Genomic DNA, 23061 nt, shown 5'->3' with positions numbered 1-23061 from the left:
GATGTATTCTTGGCAAAGAGAAATAATGGCAGGAAATACTGATCACAAAGTTCTGTCATTTCAGCACAAGAGCTGGAAATAATACATCTGAGCTTCTTGTCTACCATTTTTATCATGTTGGGATTAAGCAAAATGCAATGCTGCAACTACCAGCAGCCTTTCTTCAACACATACTGAATTTAACTGTACAATTAATGTATTCTTGCAGCTACACTAACTTTAATGTAAAACAAATAACTCATTAAATATGTTCTTTTCAGACCTTGTCAGGTAGTTTAATTTATGGTGGACTTACCTTCAAAATCCAGGAATTTTAATTTGGCTGACATACCAGCTGTCAAGTCAACCATGTTGCACTCAGTAAAGGGAATGTAGTACCAGGCAAGGGATTACTTCCTTTGCTGAAGAACAAAATCAAAACTATACTAAGGCCTTTTGAGCTCCAGTATAGTATTTTGGAAAGGAGACAGGAAAAGAATGAAAGGGAATATAACACAAGACAGGATTTCTTCATGCATAAAACTCCCAGCTCTCTTAGAGACAACATATATTACTGGAGGAGAGCACAATAGCTGTATAGCACTATAATCAATAAATATCAGTAAAGAAACCTAAATTCTCTATGTCTGCCTTGATGATGTTTGGGTCCTTCCCTAACATACCAGTCCCACAAGTATTTATATAAGCACTTGAACTTCCTTATAAATCTTCACATGAATAGCTCAAGTGATTAAACCTGTGCAAGGTTATGCAGAATTCAGACTTGAAACAATAAAATAAGAATCCTTAAGGTTTAGTATGTTTTCATTAATGCGTTAGTTTTTGTACATTTTAGACTACCAAAGTGGTGTAAATTTGTTCTGCATAAATTAGCAGTCCATTAATGCATTTTTTTTTAATTTTGTAGATTAGTATCTTATGAATAAGCACTTGTTCTGTTCCTCGGTTGTTCTCTGGAATTGTTTTTAACAGGCACTGGTGACAACTATCGAGTGGTATTTATAGCTTGCTTTGGTTTGCTCTCTACTGGAAGGATTAATCTCTTAGACATTTCATTCCAGTACCTCAGATTAATTTTCCACAAATTAACCTCAAACAAATGCTAGTGCAGACGTTCTTACATTACAGGAAGTATCCCAGCTAAGATAAAGGTGTATAGATAAGAAAAAGGGCAAGGGACAGTCATCTTTTTACAAGTCAGCAAAAGAAAGCTGCAATCATATCAAGAAGAAAAATATATTACAGTAAGGTCAGAAAAATAACCATCTGCCTACTCCACTTACTGTTCCTTTAACAAATCTAAATAGCTTCATTGAATTTGAATAAGACTTCTCATTTTAACATCTATTAATTCTGGTTTTGTTTTTTCTGAGTAACTGCAAGGGAGAGTTTTACTTATCCCTTTGTATGGTCAGTCCCGAAGTGACTTATTTTTATTATTCCCTTTGCTGTTTTATAGAATTACCCATGTTTTGTATTTCTCTCCTGGGATTCTAGACATTCTTCACATTCAAACCCTGTTTCTTCCTGTAGATACTAAAAAACAGTTTGACTGTTCTATCTTTACTCTTGCTCAGTGTCATTTATTCTATATTATTTTGTGATATCGAGAACTGCAGAACACAGAAGAAAAGACACTAGAAATCTTAGCTAATGAACTAGATTAGGTACAAAGGAGAATACCATAAGCTTTAAGCAATTTGATATTTCACATCAGTGATCAAAACATTACATTAATGTCTTTGTTACATAGGCAACACATTATAGGCCTTATAAGAGTATGCAATTTTGGTGAGGCAAAATGAAGTGATACTAGTTTCAGGTCACTGTATTCTTTCTAGTTTTGTGTCAAAACTTTTTATATCAACAGCAGTTTCATTTCCATAAACTAGTAGAATGCCTTAAAAAAATACAACAGTTAGACTCCCAACAGCTGCAACTGTCAACAAACCCCCAAATTTAAATGTTTATATTACACAAGGGAGAGTAATGAGGAAGCCTATGCACATGGCTACATCAACTTAAGTACGTTTATAGCAAGGCTTTGGCAGTAGCATAGCTAGTTATAGCAATGCTTTTAGACAAAGTATCAATATTAAAAAAAAATAATCTCAAACTCATGCATTGATTTCAGTTGAGCAAGGTGGCAAAAATCTGATTGTGGATAGAGTTTATTATTATTATTAAATAACATATTTAAAGAGTTCTATTCAGGCTGTTTTGAACATGAAGTAGCAAGTTTACCTTTGTTTTGTAATTGGTTATAAACGGTTTTCATGGCTTATCTTTTAAAAAATTTGGGTAGGCATGATAGTAATAGATCTAACTCTAAGGTCACAATCTATTACAAATACTTAAATTGTAAAGCTAAATATGAGTAGAACAAAAATCTGTCTGGAAAATAGGTAACTTTTGCTCACACTGGTTTGATGCCAGTTCTGCAATTAACAGTTAAGACTGGGCTTAGGTCTGGCATCAAGTGATACTCGCAAGTATGCAGCTGTTTCAAGAAAAGAGCCAAAACACTTTCTATGTCAAAAACATAATGACAAAAAAAAAAAATCAACACAGCCTGCCAGCTGGCACATCTTTCACAAAAGTATGAAGTGTCCAGCAGAACAACTGAATGGAATAATTTTTGAAAGCTGATAATTAAGTTTCAACAATATTACCAGTTTCTCTCTTAAAAGTCTGTAAATATTTCCCACAGGTGAATGATTATCTGGTTTACTCTGATTATTTTATGCCTTCTAATCAGGCAAAACACCATGACAGCAGTTCTTTTCCTCACAAGCAAGACATCCTTTTTTAGCAGAGAATGTTGAAAGTTCCCATTAGAAGTACAGATTGGAAAAAAATTCAACAGCGAAGTAGGTGTTTAGCTCCTTTATAGGCAAAACTATTTCCAACACATTCTGATAGACATTGCTTTTAATTGTAACAATATATTATCTCAAGGCAATCCTAAAGTTTAATGAATTTTTGTGAAAAAAAATATATCTATCTGTTGATGGTTCCAGCAGCATTGTAGTATGTGATGTAACAAATGTCTTATCTCTTAAATGTGCCTAGAAAACATATCATTGCTGCATTTAAAATTGCAACCCGACAAACTACTGAATTCAATAAGCCGTTTGAAACTACAAAGAGAATAGATGCAACGCAGGGAAACAGAGTAATGTGGTTTTGCATTTGAAATACTTGTAGATTGTATAACCAATTCTCACGTTAATCCAGTGCCATGAAGCTTGAAGGAATCCCACTGTGCCTTCAGAAAACCAGCATCTTATATAACCTCATTTTCATTATAATTAAATTAATCTTACTACTTTCCTTCACAGTTCAACAGAACCACCATTTCAAAATTATCAGCTTGGCACCTCTTCTTCCTGTTTTAATTTTACATTTGAACTGCAGACAGAGAACTACACGGATGTAAGGTAATAACATTTTTCCATTTAGCTTCCATAGTTTAAGCCCCATCTCTCCAAAGTGCTGCTATTAGTGCCCCTTTTTCAGAGCATATGACCATTTGTGAGTGAAAATAAAATCATTTATATGCATAATATAGATTTTCCAAGTCTTTCTTATGGCCCTGTTGAAGAAATATTTCTTGACTCTCTTAAGCCTTTCACTCTAACAGCTGGCTCAGATATGAACTTAATGGAAGGCAGTAATTTTTTTCTCCTCATCCAGTACCCTGTTGTTTGCTATCCTTATTTCGAAGGACTTAGTAACAGCCGTTCTTCCATAGTGTGACCTCCAAAAAGTCACGATCCATTTTCCTCTCTTCTAAAAAATAAGAAAATAAGGTGTCATCTGACTTGAACTATATTTGCTCTGGCACACACATTGCACTCCTCCCATCTCTGAGGTCCAAGTTAGAATTTGTTATGCCAGTCTTGGTAATTTCTGCAGGCAGTGGTTGTCTTGACCTTTTAATCCAGCCAGTTTTTTTCCACTAGAGGGCTAAAATCGTGGGCTGTAGGAAGGACTGACTTCAGTCAGTAGGGTTTGAGGAATTAATAGGAATCATTGCCATTGCAAATTACCAGTGCTCTGATGCAAGTAACAAACGGCAAAAAAATAAGTCACAACAACGGCTTGTTTACCTTAGAAGGACAGTCTGGGCAATGGCTGCCTTGTGCCAGAGGACTACATTTGGTCACTGAAAGTACAGTCACTACAACCCGTGCTGCCCTCTCTCCAAGGCAAAGGCAAGTGTCCAACAAAGCCCGAGCACGGCCAGTCACTGTAGGATAAGAGGTAATTGTTTCATAATCCATTCGGGATAACGTTTGCTGTGAGCGAAGGACATCGAGGATGTGGTTGAGGCGTCCTTCTGTCATGCAGCTGAGTATGGTCTGTCTCTGGCAGGCTAGTATTTGACAGCAGTTTCCTTTGCAGCAAGGATCTTGAGTGAAAAGGAAACAAAATGAGATAAATTAAGTGCTCTTTTCTTCCAGAAGTTGTTGGCAAGTGATAGCACCAATACCAGAAACATTAACTCCGTAAAGACTAGGAAGAGTTTGTTTATTTGCATTCTTTGTTCAAAACTAGTCCAATGTACTTTCATCTTTTCTTCAAAACTCATGAAGAGCAGATTACAGAAAATAAGTGTTTCTAAAGATTATTAAATGCTCAGATTGTGTAAGGGGAAGAGATATTCAGGTCTCATGCTTTCATCAAGCATCTGTATCAAACTTTATGCAAAGCAGCATGGCTCAACATAGATGAGAAAACTTTGTCCTGTAGAAAGTGGAAGTGGTACTTCAGAATACTACCCTGAAACTGTGAGTTTGAAACGTGTACCGTGAAACTGGGAACTTGAATGTATGTCAAAGCCAAACTAGTAACAAAAGTAATACTCTTGGCAAAACGATCAATGGTTCTGTCTCTTTTCACAAACTGATTAGACTACTTAGTACTGACACTGGGGTTTTTAGTGTACAGTAAATACCATACACCAAGAGAAAATTAATAACCGAAAGCCATTGTCATTTTGGAGAACACGCCTCTGCCATTCTGCTTTCTGGTTGTTGCCAGTAGAGTTCTGTGATGAACATTTTCTGCATGAACTAGTCTGTTGATTTATCCAGGTATTACATTATCCCTCAGAAGTAAATTGAAGTGGAAAAGGATGGCCAGCTAGATCTGAGAACTATCATAGGCCAGCTTCCAAAAAGCTAGCAAAGAAAAAAAAAAAAGCTCACAAAGCTTCACCTACAGGCAGAGGCAGGCTTCGCAAATCAGAAGCTGGCCTTTTCTGCCTCTGCTCAGTAGGACGAGCTGAGACCGTGGAAGTAAGGAAATGAATGGTCCCTCCTCCTCCTAGTCACCTGTTTCCGTAGTCAATAACTATTTCTGTAGAGGTATAAAATATGCAGCTTAAAATTAAAAAAAATTAATTTCCAGACTTAATTAATGTCTTTCACATTCAATGTGTGCTATATTTTCTGTATTTTTATTATAGTCTTTTCAGAACTGTTCTCAGCCTGAATATGAGCCTGGAAAAGAACAAGCCAACGTTGTCAGCGGCCAGTGGCTGAACTTCTGAGAACACAGGAGTAACTGTAACTCAAGTAAACTCATGAGACATTTGTATCAAGTTTGGAGGAGTTATTACACTAAATAGCTGGAAATGCGCATGAAATTTAGAGAGACCTGTGTCCTCCAAACTTGAAACAATTTATTCACCAAGATCTGGCCAAAGAGAATATTGCCTCCTCAAACTGGAAATGGGGTCTTACCTTTCACTGCTTGTTCAAGATGCATAGTTTGTGGTCTGTGCTTAAGAGCCAGTGGTGGATCCTTACGCTGACTGCTTTCTTTGCCTGCAGTTGAACCAGATAACGGAATCTTGCAAAAGGAATTTGATTTTCTCCTGTCAGAACCTGGGTGATCTAGAAAAAGTTTAAGATGAGTAAGATGAGACCCCTGAATCGAATGAAAACAGAACATATATATGTCAGCTACTGAAGTAGACTGCAACTGAAGTAAAAAAGACTTAGGAGCGTTTACTTACTACCCATTCTTTAGGCCCCTGTCAATACATCATTATTCCTAGGGAGATTTTGGCATACATTACTACACACATCTGACTTTTTCAAACTGTCTGAAGGAATTTGTTTCTGAAGTTACAGAACAGTCTATTCTGTCTGTAAGTCTGACAGCCAATGCTCAGAACTAAAATGTGTGGAAATGCAGATGTTGCTATAAGTGAATTGATTTCCTATGGCTCAACTTTTGTATCCAAAGGCATGCGGAGTACAGAAAAAGCTTTTAAGGAAATATATCACTCTTGACACAAACTTAAACACTTTGACAGGACAAATCCACATCGGAAAGCCAAAGGAAGTTATTTATGTAGGAATGGTGATTACCAGGAATCATTCACATGTTCTTGGAGACACAGGACATGTGGAGACACATATTTGAAAAACATATCTTTTTTTTTTTATTGGCAGATAACAAAAAAAAAAAATATAGTTTTCCTTGGTGGTACATGGCAATAGAAACTGCCATAGTGGTTCCCAGGAAGGATGTGTTCTGTCAAAAGCAACAGGCAATATCTGATGTATAAGAGAAAGGGAGCTGTAGAACAGCTCAAGGTTCTATTAAAAAAAAAGTATTTTTTTTAACCTGAAGAGGATTTTTAATCTTAATCAAAAGATATATTGTGGCATCTCTGGTTTTCTGCAGTGAACTCACTTCAGATGGTACCAGTAGAGGGCACAGCTGTACTCTGAGAAGGGATAATTTTACTTGGAAAATAACGTAGATATGGAACAACGGGTAACATTTATCCTTTTTTTTAGATTAGCTGGAGCTGGTAGAGACCTTGCTTTGTTGTTATATTCTGTGGGATAGTATTTGACAGACCCGTCTCAAGAATATTTTCTCTTCCTGCATTATTTGCACTGCTATCAAGTAGAACAGTAGACAAGCTTGGCACTACAATAGGAATTTTCTTGCTGGTTATGTGGTTGGTTTTTGGTGGACAGATGACCTGAAAAAGATCAAAATAGAGAAGAATTATCTTCTTGGAAACTTGTTTCTAAACTTTTTCTAAGCAGTTTTCTCTTGGAATATAAGGCAGTAGTACCACAGTGCAGTACAGGATAGGTATACAGCTGTTGAGCCTACAGACATACTTAATTCAACTTTAGCTAGTTACCTTGCGGCACTGTGGCAGCACAGATCTATAGGATAACTCTCCTAGGGTTTACTGCAGTCCTGGGTTGCTTCTGCAGCCATGGTGTCACTTAGAACTTGAGCTGTTTAAAGCTGGCTCTGATCGAGGCATGTGAGCTTCAGTTCTGTCTCTGGCTTTCACTATTGACAGGCCTGCCACAAGTGCCAAAATCACTTTGAAAATGGGAGTTCACTGCCTTTTGGAGTTATCACAAAGCAGTTGGCCTTGCTCTAAAGAAATTGGTTGCAAATGCTAGAATTTAGCCTAGAACTTTTTCCAGACATCATTTTGAAAACACTACAAAAAAAGGTTAGATTTTTGCCATTTCATTAGGACCTCTTTAAAGATAGGTTCAAAGCTACTCTTGAGTAGGGGAGGTTGTTTTTGCAGGAGCAACATCAGAGTCAGCTGCTTGGAAGAAGGTAAAGCAGTAGTTTTGTTGGTTAACTGGATGGAGTTATTGTTAGTGACGTTTTGCCCTGCAGTCTTTTTATTACGCATTGTCAGGGCTGGCAGGAGAAACAAGCAGTTTATGAAGTATTCTTATAAGACTCTTAAATGCGTGCTATGTACTCACCTCTGAATTGCACGTGCCTGTCTGCAATGTGTATGTTTCTGAACCTTTGCATGCATTAAGTGCTGTCTCCTGGAAAAAAAAGTGCAGTAACTCTAGTAAATATATGTATGTTTTGTTCAGTTTAGTTGTCAGGAGCACGAATTTATACTGACATTGACAAGTTATACTGACAATATATATTAAACTCCTAGGTGTGTCGTAACACATGTAAGTAGGCATAGAATCTGACACAACTCTACCCTATTACTGTTCCTGCTGTTTCAGATTTATTTTAAAATCCAGTTTTGAATCACACAGGGGAAGATGAGAATAGCCCTGTATTGAGAGAGATATTGGGCTAGCTATAACATGTTTTCCTTTAAGTTTCCACACAGCAGGGCTGTCCTGTGTTTAGTATGCCAAACTGTCTGCAATAAGGATGTGTCAATACTTGTAACTTTTTTCTATGTTGTACATCTGCAGCAGATTTATTCAACTATTTTATTTTTTTAATTTATATACTTCAGCACTTAGGAATCCATTTTTGGGAATATCCAGTTGCATTTTCAGAGTAATTTTGGACACTTTATTGGTTCAGTTGTTTGAACAATAAATTGTGTCTTTGCTAATTTAGCAAATAGAAAAATAAAACCTTGCTCAAGGGAGAATAAAACATTACATTATGGAGTATTTGTCTGTACAATCCTAAATAAACTTCAGGAGTATTAAAAATGACTTGGACTATAAATCGTTTATGCCATCTATTAAAACACTGATCAAGTCTGTTTTTTAATCACAGAATGTGATTGCAACATGTAGAAATAATCCAGCATGCATTAACATAAGCCCAGCAGTGAAACCGACAACACAGCACGGGTTGTGTAAATCCAGAGGGAGTCAGAATACTTGTTCAAAGGCTGAGGCATGTGTCACTAATTTCCCCACTGTGACTATCTAAGTTAACTAGATAGGATATGCTATATTTGTGTCAGTCAGATTTGTGCCAGATTTCCCATGGCAATGTAGACATATATGGAATTAGCTGTATCCCTCAGCTGTTGGCCATTCCCCATCCATTCCTGTGGTATCAGAGAACCCTCTTAGAGCCTAGGACAAGCAGTGTCTTGTGCCTGAAACACATAAATTTAGAAACGGTGAAGCGTACAAAAAAAAGCGCTGATACTAGTATTGCTGCAGCAGTTACTAATGCTGTCCAGGTTTTGGAATAAATATCTTCCTACCAGCACATACCACAAAAATTGGCCTTGGTTCTAGCCCTAATCTGACCTACTTGAGGCTGATATTTGTTCTCGCTTACCAGTCTGACTACAGCTGGTGACTAGAGAGAAGCTATGGTATTTTTATAATTGCAGGTAGCAATTGACATGGTTTCTTAAGAACCTCACCATATTTATTTTCTATAATTCCTGAATGAACCTGAAGTGCCAAAGGGTACTCTCCAGGTCTGTGGCATGTCCAATAAAACAATGAAGATAAAACATTTCCTGGTTCTGGACCACAAAGATTGCAATTGAAAGAATCAGGTAATGTCCTTGTAGGAGAACAAAAATTAATTTTGCACTAACCTTTGCATCCATCAGATTGTAGATTGCAGTGGAAATTGCCTCCTTGTTTATACTAGTCAAAATTCCATTTAGAAGGTCTACACATTCTGGAGGAGGAATAAAGTATTTTGAACAGCATATTGCATATGAAAGTGTATATATGTTTAGGCTTCAATGTATTGCAACTAACTTTACTATTAAGTTGAGTAGCTAGATAAACTACATGAAATTAGTTTAATACAACTTCCACCTTATACCTCCTCTTGGCTTCCTTTTTGAATGGATTTTAAAGAGGGGTTGCAGTCAGATTGAAATCACATTTTCTTAAGTGTTCATACAAATGTAGCTGACTTACTTGCAAAAGGTTTACACATGACTCTATAAATCTATCACGATAAAGCTATATGCAAATTGCTTCCTCAGCACTTGTGTATTTCAGCTTTGAAAATTTGCTCCTAAGTCCTCAAATATCACAATTTTAATATTTCCTGGCTATCTTTTTAGAAACAGAAGATAAACGTAACATTTACATTAAAGTAAACAATGATCACACAACTTCAAAAGGGAACTGATTATGCATTGGAATCAAGACAGGTTGATAGTTGTTGAAATAGTATATATAGCTGACAATATCTCTTCCTTTATTTGTATTCACTTTTACTTTGTACCAGACACAATAGTGGAGACAAGTACACCACCTCTGGTAGGAAGCTTCAGTTAGAAAAAAACATCTACAGTACTCTGATGATTTGAAGATTCATTGATTTAGAGTGCTAGAGTGACATTCCCAGCAAGAGTATTTCCATTACAAATCCTGCAAAGAAAGCAGGTCCTGAATGTTACCTGCAGTATGTGGTCTGTAATCTGGTTCTTGATGCCAGCACAGAGCGATAAGGTGTAACAGTCTGTTCCTCTTGGGCAAATTGCTTGGTATAAACTTTTCTGAAATGCCAGGCCGCAAACTGCTGCAGATTCCTGTCAAACCTTCCAGCAGCGTTGTCTGACCTGCAATTTATAGGAAAATGTCACTGAAAAAAAATTAAATACCTCATAACTCTCATAAAATGATATTCAGCATGTTATTTTGTGTATTTTAAAACAAAGAGTGCTTTCAAAAGCAAAAAAAAAATTAACAGTCTTGTAAATAGATGTGCTAACCTTTAACAATAACCATAGCTACTTATTGCAACAGGACATATCAGAATAAAGAACCCTGTCCAAATGTCACAAATGGCTATGTATACATGCATTGTAAACTACGTTCACAGATACCTCAGGTATACATGTAATTTTTATGGGCATATTTTAAGCACCCAGTTTTATATAAAGCCTTACACTTGCATTATAAGACTATCACTCCTACTGTACAAAAAAAAAAAAAGAAACATCTACAATGGGCAGCCACCAGATGGCAGCCATAAGGTGTAGGAACATTAAGGTACTAGATACAGTATTTCTAAGAGATCCTCAACATGTAAAATACAGGAGTCCTTCCATTTTGCCACACAGAATAGAGCCCATAGCAAAGAAGCTTTTCACACTGATCTCCATGAAACAGGGATCATTCCTAGACTGTGACAATTACTATACAATGCTTTGCAAACTATGTTCTTTAAAACTGCTCTCATCTAAGAAAGCAAGATTCCCTGCTTACTTGAGAGAATTCAGGATGAACTGGCCTCAGCATGAGGCTTTGAAATTCATGGCAACTTTAAAAATGAGCATTCTGCTCATCCAGTTAGCTGCTTGTCACTAAAGTGTTCTCCGATTTTAAAATTACAACTGTCAAATATAAAGTGGTATTCTTTCCCACTAAAGCTAAACAGAAAACCCAACTCAATAACAGAGCACTTCAGCAAGCAGAGAGATAGAAGCGGGTAAGGAGCTGCACCTTTCATTTGCAGGCAGATCAGGTTCTTTGGAAACACTGAGGATTTGTTGAGGGATCCTAATCTTTACATTCCACAACATGGAGCTGTGTGCTGTAACAGTCATATAAGGCAATGGGACATCTGAAAAGACAGTGCTGTTTGCACGATAATTTCCCTACAATAAGGGAATCTGTGAAAAAGATTAGGGCAACACAAAGTCTGACATGAACCATGGAGATAAATACCTTCAAAAGGTTTCCGTCTGCTTAGGCTCTCCCAACACAGTATTCCAAAACTGGGAAAAAGAAGGAGGAAAAAAAAAAAAAAAGAGAGAACAAACAGCAAAAGACTGTTCATTAGTGTGTGATCTCTATCTGCATTCTTGTTTCCAAGAGCAAGTCTATTGGTTTAAGAGAAAGCAGTTTTTCAAGACAAATTCGATCCAAGTCTCTCCTAGTTTGATGATGTCCTTTTTCCTGCATTTTTAAGTTTCAGCTTTCAACTGAGCTGTTCTTATAAAACAATAAATCAGTTAGAATTAAAATTAATATTTTTTTAAAAGCATAGGATCAATTACAATTATATTTCAGGTTACCACCTTATGTCCATTTGCTCTTGTGAATTTCAGAGCCTTCTGTTCTCTTTTCTTTATAATTTTTGGAGGTTTTTTTTCAAGTAATTTAAATAGCAACTGAAAGAGCTGGACTTTTTAGCAGGTGCTGACAAGCACATCAATTAACCTACCAAAAACTTGATTCTGACCCACTGCATGTCTATTTTCTTCAGCAAATTTTGATGGATCTTCAAATACTTTTTTGCTTTTCTAACATCCTAGGAAGTACTCCAGTGATACTATAGATCTACTCAGATGGTATAAAATACAGGTTTTTGATAAAAAGCTCAGTCTGCAAAATCCGAGGCAAGGAAGAGAGAAAGCAGGCTCTGGATGAGTCAGAAGCAAAGCAACCAAAAGGGGAAGAAGCAGCTCTAGGATAAACATAGCTGCTTACTCATATATCTTGTTGTAGTGCTGAATTACAATGTTTAAAAGAACACCCTCTTCTGCCTTACTTACACATAAGATAGGAAAGTGCTTGTACTTAAATACCCTCTAGGAAAGTATCGATGTAATGTGGACGTACGTGTAACTTATATGTACTTAAGTAATATCTCCTGTGACACACAATTTTGTTTTCTCTGTTGGAGACTGCCTGGACACGCACCAAGTCACAACTGAGCCTCTAAAATTATCTAAGAATGACGCACTGGAAGTTGAATTATGCCACCTGAAAGTAAGCTGCCACTCTTCCTGTGCAAAAATCTTGTGTTTGTGAACAACATCAGATTAGTCACATCGTTTATATGTCTCAAGAGTATGTGTTATTTGACTCGCCTTAAAGCCTGCCTCTGACAAAAAGCAGGAGTTTAAATTTGTTGCCTCCATAAAAGCTCTGAGAGAAGAGTGGTCATGCTTAAAGTATTTAGAATTTTAGTCCCCAGGCTGTGTCTGCCAGTTGTAAAGATAAATGTCCATACCGACAATAGCTGCAATTTGAGGTTGTCTCATTTATTGCTGCAACTATGAAGCATGTAACATGGCCAAAAGGGACATGTGGCAATAGGTAATCCTCCTCTTTTGTATAAATCACCTAAGTTAAAAAGTGTGAGTGTTTGAGAGGCTCGGTATGTTATTCCAGCAGAGACTCCATAGGACCTTAATGGGATGCTATTGAGAGAAAGGTCTTATTTTAACCTGGGCCTCATCTAGGCATCAATAGTTCTTCCTGAAACTAAAGCCAACAACAGTTCACCCTTAGAAACTATGCGAATTGTAGTTATTAGGTTTCTAAATGTATAGGAAAAAGTTTTGGCAGCTATGTTACACTTTTAAAACATTTAGGTCCATTCTATAAATATTTATATGACGAACTTTGAGAACAATTCTTAACCTTGGTATATTATTCACCAAATATGGTGAATTTCAAATTGAATTCACTGCAGTAATTGGCCTCATGCAGTAATTGGCTCAGTAGGAGCCTCATATCCTACTGCATTATGTAGATCTGGCTTTTTTACTCTAGTGTCTTTGAAAATAAGTATTTCGTCAACACTGTAGAATGTAGCAAGGACTAGGTATACCCTGCCCTTTAGAAATCCCATTCACCTGTAAATATCACCTTCCTGGGAAGGAAGGCCTCCTTCAAGTATTTCAGGAGGGAGGTACACTAAATCCTGGCAGTTTCTCAGATTGCAGTTTTGCAGGTCTGACCTCAGTTGCTGTTTCCTCCAGTCGATTAGACCGTAATCTGATATCTACAGAGATGTGAGAAAAAAAGCAAGTTTTAGTAACAATACCTCAAGTCTTGGTATTAAATGTTGACTATTAGCATAAATATACGCAACAATAGGACAATCACTGGATTTTACATTAATGGGCTCCCACCTTGGCTCTGAACTGTGTATCCAAAAGCACATTGGAAGGTTTCAGGCTGCAGTGGCAGAGAGCAGGCTGGAGGCTGTGAAGGTAATGCAGGCCTTCAACCACATCCGACAGGATCCTTATGAGTAAGGGAAGTTCTGGGTACAGCTGATGCTAAATAACACAAAATATGGGTTTTGGAAGTGTGAAATTGTTACTATTCGCATTTTCATTTGACAATAGACAGAATTACAATACAGAAGCCAAAGAACAGATTGACTGTGACTACTGTCTGTAATTTGCATGCTGATTGCTCTCTTTTGGCTGACCTTGTAATTAATTTTGTCACATAAAGGATGACTTATGTACCTCATGGATGAGTGAGTGGAGGGATCCATTGTTCATCCATTCAGTCACTATCCCCACAAGTCCATGGTACTGGTAAATCCCAAGAGAAGGCAGGAGACGTTCAGACTCACAGCGTCTGGTATTTGCTATATCCTGAAGTAGCAACTTCCACTCCCTGTAAAAAAAAAATAGCAAGGGTTAGAGGTAGATTAGACTGAAGGGAATTTCAGCTAGAGATGAAATAGTGTAGGATATGGAAATGAGAAATAACCGTATGGTTGAAAACAATCTAATATAATCCTACCAATAAAACCAAGATTATGTCATCTTCCAAACAATCCTAAGAAAATGAAGCAATCCCTTATGCAGTGTATTTTTTTAATATAACATGAAAGACCTCTGGAATCTGTAATATGAACACAAGAGCAGGATTTAAGTGCAAAGGGAGGAGAAAACTGAATTATATGGAATGCTAGATTAAGAAAAAAAAAAAAAAAAATCAACTTTTTTCCCCCTATTGTCCCCGAGAACTTGTATTGTATCCTTTTGCTATTAGTGAGATCCACATTTACAAGGAAATTATGAGCTTCCTTGCTTATCTAATGGGACCATGTTATATAAATGATATACGTTATAGCATGTCATAGCATTATATAAAGTGAAGCCAAATTCGGATTTTACGTAAGCAGTTCCACTCTAGAGACTTTGCCAAATTCGATTCAAGCTCAGCTGCTGTTGAATTGTAGACCTGAATTCAAACAGAGTTTATTTACAGAGAATAACAAAGCTTTGCTTTGATCATCATCAGAAAAATAAAGTTTTGTTGTCCAAGGACTTCACATAGTTACTTCTTCATGCACAGGAAACAGTGAACTATCAATTAGATTGGGCATTTTCATGGAAATAACTGAACTTCTGCTACAGGTTCAGTTTTTGTTAATTTTATGTTTGATTTTAAAGATCTGTTTCTCTCTACTCTATGGTACTTTTGAGCTGAAAATTCATTGAAATTAATTCAAAATTCAGTTGATTTCAACAGGCCTGGAGCTCATTCTCATTATTCTAACCAGTCTTTACATTGAGGCTTCAGTTTCTCATACTTACTGTGTTGATTCATAAGCCTGTAAACTAATGACGGGAAGCAATTCACAGCCCCACCTGTTTTAACACTTATTTCCACAAATATAAATATTTATCATCAGCACATAGTTAAACATTTTGCAGTAAAACACAGTTCATTCTCACAGCTTTCCTAAACGCTGCGTAGTGTAAACAAGAGATAAGAAAGACAGAAAGAGAGAGAAAAGCAAAGCAATGCCTTTAGTTTTAGGGAGCAAGTTTGAATGAAAGGATGGCAAATCAGGATAGCCCGTTAAATTCAAAACAAAGTAAAATGTTGATTTCTGTAACTTTAACTATTTTGTTTTGGGACTTATTTGATGTTAAGAAAATTTTTTCTTTAAACAAGCTACCAAACAAATAGCATTTGTTCAGATGACAAAATTGCTGGACTTCTGTTGTCTAAACCCAAACAATCCTCCTCCCCAGCAAAAAAAAAAAAACACCTGAAAATTTTTAACAGTTCCCAAAATCTGGCAGCATTTGGTTCTTAAAGTGTCACTAACAATTTAAAGTGTCAACTTAAGAATATTTCTATGAAATACTATTTTTGCCTCCCCTGCCTTTATAATGGAACAAATTAAATACTATTTATTTGAGTAGGACACTTGTATTTTACTTTTAACAAAAGCCACCTAAATGGCAGTGTTCTCCGCTAAAAAGAGTAGCTAGTCCGTAGATACACATCAGATACTCCTTTTTTGATAAACAGTCAGGTCAGTGCATTCCCTTAAATGCTTTGGTCTTGCTTCATCAGACCACAGTAGTTTGTGGTTATTCTTGGAAACTGTTTTTGTCACACACTGGAATTTTGTGGTCAGTAGGCTGACGCCCATCAGTTACTGCTCATTTCTTTTTATAATTAGGACATGTACACATCTCACTGCCCTGTAACCCTGACCATTATCCCTCCCTCCTCCCATTTCTCTGCTGTCTCACCTGTACACGCTGTTTTAGATTAAATTCAACTGAGATCTCTTCAGGGACCTCCAGAACAATGTAATACTATAGCATAAGGATTACTGATCAGGGTTTGTAGAGATAATTAATGACTTCAGGATTAAGCTCTACTTTTATAAAAATTTGTAAAAACCTTGGAGCTTGTTTCTCAGTATAATTGCCTCTTGGCTAGTTGGAATTTCTAGGAATGGGGATGTGTTTAGGGATCAGATGATCCTGAGGATATCATAATTCATTCTGTTGCTGCAGGTCGGTGCTGCCCACCTGCTTGGTTAGTTGGTCAAATAAGACACTTACCTTTCTGTAATGTCCTGGCTGGTCAGCAGCTTCACCGAGATCTGAGCGTTCCAAGAACTGTGAAAAGCTTTGAGTGCAAAACCTGAGCTTGTCCTGGTCAAAGTGAAACTTTCCAAATCTTCCTGGGCTACTACAGGTAATGATTTGGCCATTTCTTGATGGCTGGCTTGAAGGAAAAAATGGCAGAAAAGAAAAAAAGATTTAAGGACTACTTTTTGTCACTACGACCAAAGCACAGTGAAGTTGCACCACCCTTTACTTCCCAAATAACTATTACCCTAATCCAACAGGCTTCCATTTACCACTCTGTGTCAGACTTTCCTTATAAAGATAGGAAAAACTCACTAATTGCAAAGGAGTGTCTGGACCATAACTTGCCATCTGAGGCTGCAAGGTGCTAATTAATTGCTCATTATTATTTCCATCTGATGACTTTGAAATGTGGGGCCATTATTTATAATACAAAATGTGATTTTTAAGGTGATACTGAACTATGTAGACAACAAACTAATATCTTACAGTTACATGCTAGGCAGAAATACAGTTTCCCTGCTTCTCATGCAAAAAAAGGCAATAACTCATGCAAGTCTGTTCTGCATCATTCTTGCATCTCTTCTTTAATACAACATCACATATCAATGCAAAAGCAAGGTAAACAAGGTAAAAGGCAAATTTCTTGCTGGTGTAAGCTGGCAGAACTCTGCTAAATGGAGCCGTGTCTTCATAGCAGCCACTAATTTGGCCAGTACTCTGTTTATACTGTAACTCTCTAGGATCACCTGACTGTTTCAGACACATTACACGGCAATGCACATGGATGAGAGAGAACCTCTGCAAAGCATCACTGTATTACTACATGAGTAACATTTTTTTATTACATCTGTGAAGCTCCATTAGACTAATGAATAACCAAAAGTTGGTAGTGAATGAGGAAAATGAGAAAGCAAAGAAAACAGATGGGATAAAACCATTGGTGAGGATTACTGCAAGATCAGTGGTCAGTGAGTCAGAAGAACTCAAACTGGAATACTCCCTTTCAGAGTCCAGTAGGCTGGGGCTAGAGAAGAAAACACAAGGGAACTGAAGTAACAGGCCAAAAATTTGAAGTAATCAGTAAGGACTGTTCAGTGAGAATTGTGTCCTTCTAGAAAATGGGCTCTACAAAAAGAGCTCCTGGGATGCAGAAAGCCTGAAAGTCTTCTGACTTTGAGCACATCACTTGTTCTCCATGAGTAAAATAGAAACTAAAATCTGAAGGTGAATTAGCCTATGCTCATGGCTGAACTGCTTCTAGTTTATGACTATGATTTTTGGTTAATCTTAGTATCTAAGCTGTGCCATGCAGGCACGTTCACAATAACAGAGGGGTACTAGGCTCAGTTTCACATCTAACCACAATCAAAATGCAAATAAAAATTCATCAGCTGATTAACCAGATCAGCTTCAATGTTATTTGATTTTTTTTTTTTATTTTTTGCTTTTGTTAGATTATTGTGGTTTGAAAGCAATAGCTGCCTTAGGAACCTCACTTAGAGTTTCCGTAAAGAATAAATCCAACGTGGTGTGAGGATGACAAGAGTTTAACAAAATTTGAGAAGATTGCTCTGAATGAAGATAAATTTCCAGATAAGCCATTTACACTTCAAAATTGCAAAGACAGATCACACAGATCAACAAATCCTAAATATAAAGGAGGTAATCTGAAGGCTGGCAGGAACAAAATTATGTCTCATTTTTATTATATACTACAAAAAATAATCATTTAAATAGCCAAAACAATTTACTCAACTCCAAACATAGTACAAACAAAATCTAACAATGAATATAAAAATGAAACCATTTCTGAAAGTATCTCTTTCTATTTAAAACTGAATCAAGTAAAGCTGTAACAGGTTGTGGTTTTTTTTAAACTCTTGCTAACTGGCTGCTGAGATAAAAATAAAAACTAGCCATCAGCTCCTATTTTGTATTTGCAAAACCTAATTTAATGAGGAGATTTTCTAAAAAACCATTTCAATCTTTCTCTGTTACAAACCGTGACATGCCAAGCACCACTGTCCCTGTCTCCAAGTTTGTACATCTGTTTCCACACCTAGACTTAGAGCGATTTGCTGATAATCTCCAAAAGAGTTTAACCCCAAAATGAGAGATCTTTTGTCTATCCAGGATGCTACCCGGATTCCTAAAATAGTTGGAGGGATTAATTATGGAATATGGGACTATCATGGAATTACAAATAATGAAGTCTGTCTCTACTCCCTAGATTGCAAGTTTGGTACCAAAGCCATTTTCAGTAGTTCTGCTCTTCTGAATGCTTTCTCTCTTAGACCCTTTTAAAAAACCTCATTATCAAACCACAAACCCAATTTCTTTTGATCTTCGCAATGAAGGGTTTAATCTTATTTTTTAGTAAGACACAAAAAAATCTTGGACAACTTTGTCATCTTCCCCTAGTTGGGGAGGCAGAGGCAGGAGGGAGACTGCTATAAAACCATGTATTTCAAATTTCTAATTTAAAAGGTAATTTAAAAAAAAGTGATTCATAGCAAAGATGTTTTCCTTAGCATGAGAGAAATTCTACATTATGTTAATATTCAGATGTCTCAGTAAAAGAAATTGGAAGCAAAAATCAACTTACCTGTGGAAATACGGGCATAAAAACTATGGAACAATGGAGTGAAACTGCTGCAGATACCAAACGCGAGTCAGGTTTGAACTGCATTCAAACACAGCTCGAGCTTTCCTGTATGAGTCAGCTGCGTTGTTGATCTCTCCTTTTATTGGCTGCCTGCAAACATTGAAAATTTCCTGGTCAGATATACAAGCTGTAACTCTTTAGTGACTGCAGACGGGTTTTCACAGGCTGATTTGTTAACTGTAATTAATGAGAGCGATTACAGAAAAAGAGGTTGGATAAGTGCTTTTTACACAATGAGGAATGCCAAGAGGGAAAGCTCTAACAGTGAAAAACACCATATTGGATATAGCCCAGACACAGAAGCACGTAGAACCGCATGCAGATTGTGCAGCTGACGCTTATCTCTGCAGTAGACCACGCCAATAGCACAAGTACAAAATTCCCTTAAACTTCTTAAGTCGAGTTGATCTTAAAACAGGAGAAAAATGCTGGTTTTCTGGTTAGAGGGTAAGTAAGCATCGGGGTAACATAAGATGGCAAAGAAGTAAGGATCAATAGTCTCTCAAGTAGCCCTGCTGAAAAGGATGTAGGCTTTATGGTGGGAGTTAAGTTGATCATGAGACAACAGTGCGCTCTCAACGCAAGTGGGGAAAATTGCATACTGGGCTACACTAGAAATGCAGTCACCAAATTGAGAAAAGCCACAGAATCAGAATCACAGAATGGTAGGGGTTGGAAGGCACGTCTAGAAATCATCTAGGTAAACCCCCCTGCCAAAGGAGGTTCACCTAGAGCAGGTTGCACAGGAATTTATCCGGCCAGGTTTTGAATCTCTCCAGAGAAGGAGACTCCACACCCTCTCTGGGCAGCCTGTTCTAGTGCTGTGGCACCCTCAGAGTAAGGAAGTTTTTCCTTATATTCAGATGGAACTTCCCGTGTTCCAGTTTGTGTCCATTCCCCTTGTACTGTTGCTGGGCACCACTGAAAAGAGTCTGGCCCCATCCTCCTGACACCCACCCTTTAGATACTGATAAGCATTGATGAGATCCCCCCTCAGTCTTCTCTTTTCCAGGCTAAACAGCCACAGGTCTCTCAGCCTTTCCTCGTAAGAGAGGTGCTCCAGATCCCTGGTCATCTTTGTAGCCCTCCACTGGACTCTCTCCAGTAGTTCATTGTCTTTCTTGAACTGGGGAGCCCAGCACTGGAGGCAGTACTCCAGATGTGGCCTCACTAGAGCAGAGTAGAGGGGGAGGATGACCTCCCTCGACCTGCTGGCCACACTCTTTTTAATGCACTCCAGGATCCCATTGGCCTTCTTGGCCACAAGGACACATTGCTGGCTTACGGTCAGTTTGTCCACGAGGACTCTCAGGTTCTTCTCCACACAGCTGCTTTCCAGCAAGTCAACCCCTAAACTGTACTGGTGTATGGGGTTATTCCTCCCTAGGTGCAGGACCCTACACTTGCCACTGTTGAACTCCATTAGGTCCCTCTCCACCTAGCTCTCCAGCCTGTCCAGGTCTCTTTAATGGCAGCACAACCTTCTGGTTTATCAGCCACTCCTCCCAGTTTTGTGTCATCAGCAAATTTGCTGTGGGTACACTCTGTCCCCTCATCCAGGTTGTTGAAGAAGAGGGATGCCAACAATAACAAGAAGGGCTTCTCAGGTATGTCAACCAGAAAAGGAAGGTTAAAGAAAGCATACCCACCCTGATGAGCAAGAATGTCAAACTAGTAACAACAGATGAGAAGGCCAATATTCTCAACAACTTTTTTGCCTTAAGTCTTCACTGCCAACCTCTCTCCTCACACCTCCCAAGCTGAAGGACCGCAAGACAGGGACCTGGGGTGACAAAGTCCCTCCCACTGTAAGTGAAGGCAAGGTTCATGGTCACCTGAGGAACCTGAACATACACAAGTCCATGGGACCTGATGAGATACATCACAGAGTCCTGAGGGAATTGGCTGATGTAGTTGCCAAGCCACTCTCCATGATATTTGAAAAGTCATGGCAGTCAGGTGAAGACCCTGGTGACTGGAAGAAGGGAAACATTACACCCGTTTTTAAAAAGGAGGACCCCGGGAACTACTGACCTATCAGGCTCACTTCTGTGCCTGGGAAGATCATGAAACAGATCCTCCTAGAAGCTATGCAAAAGCACAGGGAGGACAGGGAGGTGATTCGAGACAGCCAGCATGGCTTTACTAAGGACAAGTCCTGCCTGACCAACCTAGTGGCTTTCTACAATGGAGCGACTACATCAGTGGACAAAGGAAGAGCAATGGATATCATCTATCTGGGCTTCTGCAAGGCCTTTGACACACTCCCCTCCAACATCCTTCTCTCTAAGTTGGAGAGATATGGATTTGATGGGTGGACTGTTTGGTGGATAAGGAAGTCGCTGGATGGTCACATGCAGAGGGTAGTGGTCAATGGCTCAATGGGCCAAATTCTTCTGTGTAGAAACAGGTACCAACCGGTGGCGTAGGCAGATTTCTCTACTTCAGAGTTTCAAGCTAGATGCTAGAGTTTTTATTTTTTTTTTTCCCCCCCATCAGTTGGGTAACACAGTACTAGAAAGGGACACTCAGGTTGCGGAATCTCCATCCTTTAAGCTTTTCTAGAGTCTGCAGGCAAAGCCATGGCTGACCTGATACAGCACTGCTGGTGGTCCTGCGTTGGGCCAGAGGCAGGGCTAGAAAATGCCAAAAGTCTAGAACATCTTTAATTTTGTGAAAAATATATTCTGGCCTAATTGTGTTCCTGCTATGCCCCCAGCATATACATTCACACTGCAGGTTGATGGGACTGCTGGGTTCAGGGTGGAGACTTTAGGAGAAAGCAGTCATTTCAGTTGGTCACATTTATTGACTTTCCACTACATGGAAACTGTCTGTATTTATAGAGTCTGACTTTAAAAACCAGTGTCAATGAGATTCTGTCCACAGACTTCTGTTGGTTTTGGATCAAGTCCTAACCCCCCAACAGGGAGAGAACAAGCAGTAGGGCAGTTACCTAATCCTCCTATGATCACAGGAAAGTCCCCTGTATCTAAAAATCATGTGGCTAGGGCTCTGTGGCCTGAGAGGAAGCACGCTACAAGCAGGAAGCGTGGAGTATGCCTTCATGTACAATGCATTATTTCCTGACAGCCATAGCTATCTGACCAGCATCAGCTTTCTCTGCCCGGCACACCCCTCCAAAAGTGAAATTAGTATGAAGGAGCTGAAGTGGCAAAGGTAAAACAGGCAGGCTGTGATAGTCCTGGAGAAGGCTCTAGAAGCATGTCAAATTGCTGTGGTCACAGGATCCTCCTCCCCTTGGCTTTGATTTGTCAACAACGCATTCATTTGTGTCCGTAGTCTACACTTCTGTAAAGTACATTAAAAATGTTTTCCTCTGTTTAAGGTATTAGCCTGTCAGGCTCAGACTGTACTGCAGCAGAATCACAACTGATAAAAATCCTTTCAACTAATTAAAGAAACTTCTTAGGGGGAGCTTTGTAGACAGTTTGAAGGACTTAATTTTGCAGAGATTCTTTGACACTTAAAGTAGTCTTAGATACTCCTGTATTTTTAGAATATCATGTGCTGGGGGAGCAAAGCACTAGAACAATCCTGCATTTGTTTATTCCTTTTGACAATTGTTTTCAGCTTATAAAGAAACTCAGTATAAAACTATAAAGCTTAATTTTAATCCATATCTGGAGAAACCAGAAACATACAGGCCAATTTGCAGTGCAGGTCTGAACTAATTAATCATCACTATTACTGAACGTGTTAAATAAAAAAACAGTTAGTATTTTACCTACACATAATTTACCCAGAGAAATTTAAAGTTCTCACATAATATGAAAGCTTATAAATAACGGGCAAGGAAAAAACCTGTATAGGCTCACACAAAGGCTGTCTTGTGCAGTAATTAGACAAAAATAAGAAAACTAAAGTTAGTTTGGCTGTAAGTTGTTGGGTTTTGAAGTTTGGTTTGTTTTTAATTATGGAAAATACTTGGGATAAAACCTTCAAGCAAGAAATAAAAGCAAGCAAGACAGACAATGAATCTATCTAATCGTCTATGCAAAGGATTCATTCA

General features: G+C 38.2%; 1 protein-coding gene and 1 long non-coding RNA gene across 3 annotated transcripts in view; one reads left to right on the top strand and one right to left on the bottom strand.

The window, feature by feature from the left end:
• Positions 1-23061, top strand: part of LOC128909380 (uncharacterized) — a 45605-nt gene that overhangs the window by 10719 nt on the left and 11825 nt on the right. The window contains exon 3 of the long non-coding RNA XR_008466354.1: positions 3342-3440. This is a non-coding gene — a long non-coding RNA (uncharacterized LOC128909380). The remainder of the gene's footprint in view (positions 1-3341; positions 3441-23061) is intronic.
• On the bottom strand, positions 3430-19118 carry LOC128909377 (receptor-interacting serine/threonine-protein kinase 2-like). Of its 2 annotated transcripts, none has more exons than XM_054200974.1 (12): positions 18969-19118; positions 16331-16496; positions 13976-14129; positions 13631-13780; positions 13352-13500; positions 11433-11482; positions 10160-10321; positions 9338-9423; positions 7773-7841; positions 6841-7009; positions 5751-5903; positions 3430-4414 (listed from the first exon to the last, which is right to left on the bottom strand). In XM_054200974.1, exons 2-12 carry the CDS (start codon positions 16480-16482, stop codon positions 4092-4094), a joined length of 1617 nt encoding a protein of 538 aa, XP_054056949.1. In that variant the 5' UTR covers positions 16483-16496; positions 18969-19118; the 3' UTR covers positions 3430-4091. The 2 variants fall into 2 exon arrangements, with proteins under 2 accessions (XP_054056949.1, XP_054056950.1); XM_054200975.1 differs by having other exon boundaries at positions 6883-7009.

The sequence above is a fragment of the Rissa tridactyla genome, chromosome 4, assembly GCF_028500815.1.
Source record: "Rissa tridactyla isolate bRisTri1 chromosome 4, bRisTri1.patW.cur.20221130, whole genome shotgun sequence".
NCBI lineage: Eukaryota > Metazoa > Chordata > Aves > Charadriiformes > Laridae > Rissa > Rissa tridactyla.
This window is presented reverse-complemented; position numbering and strand designations above follow the sequence as displayed.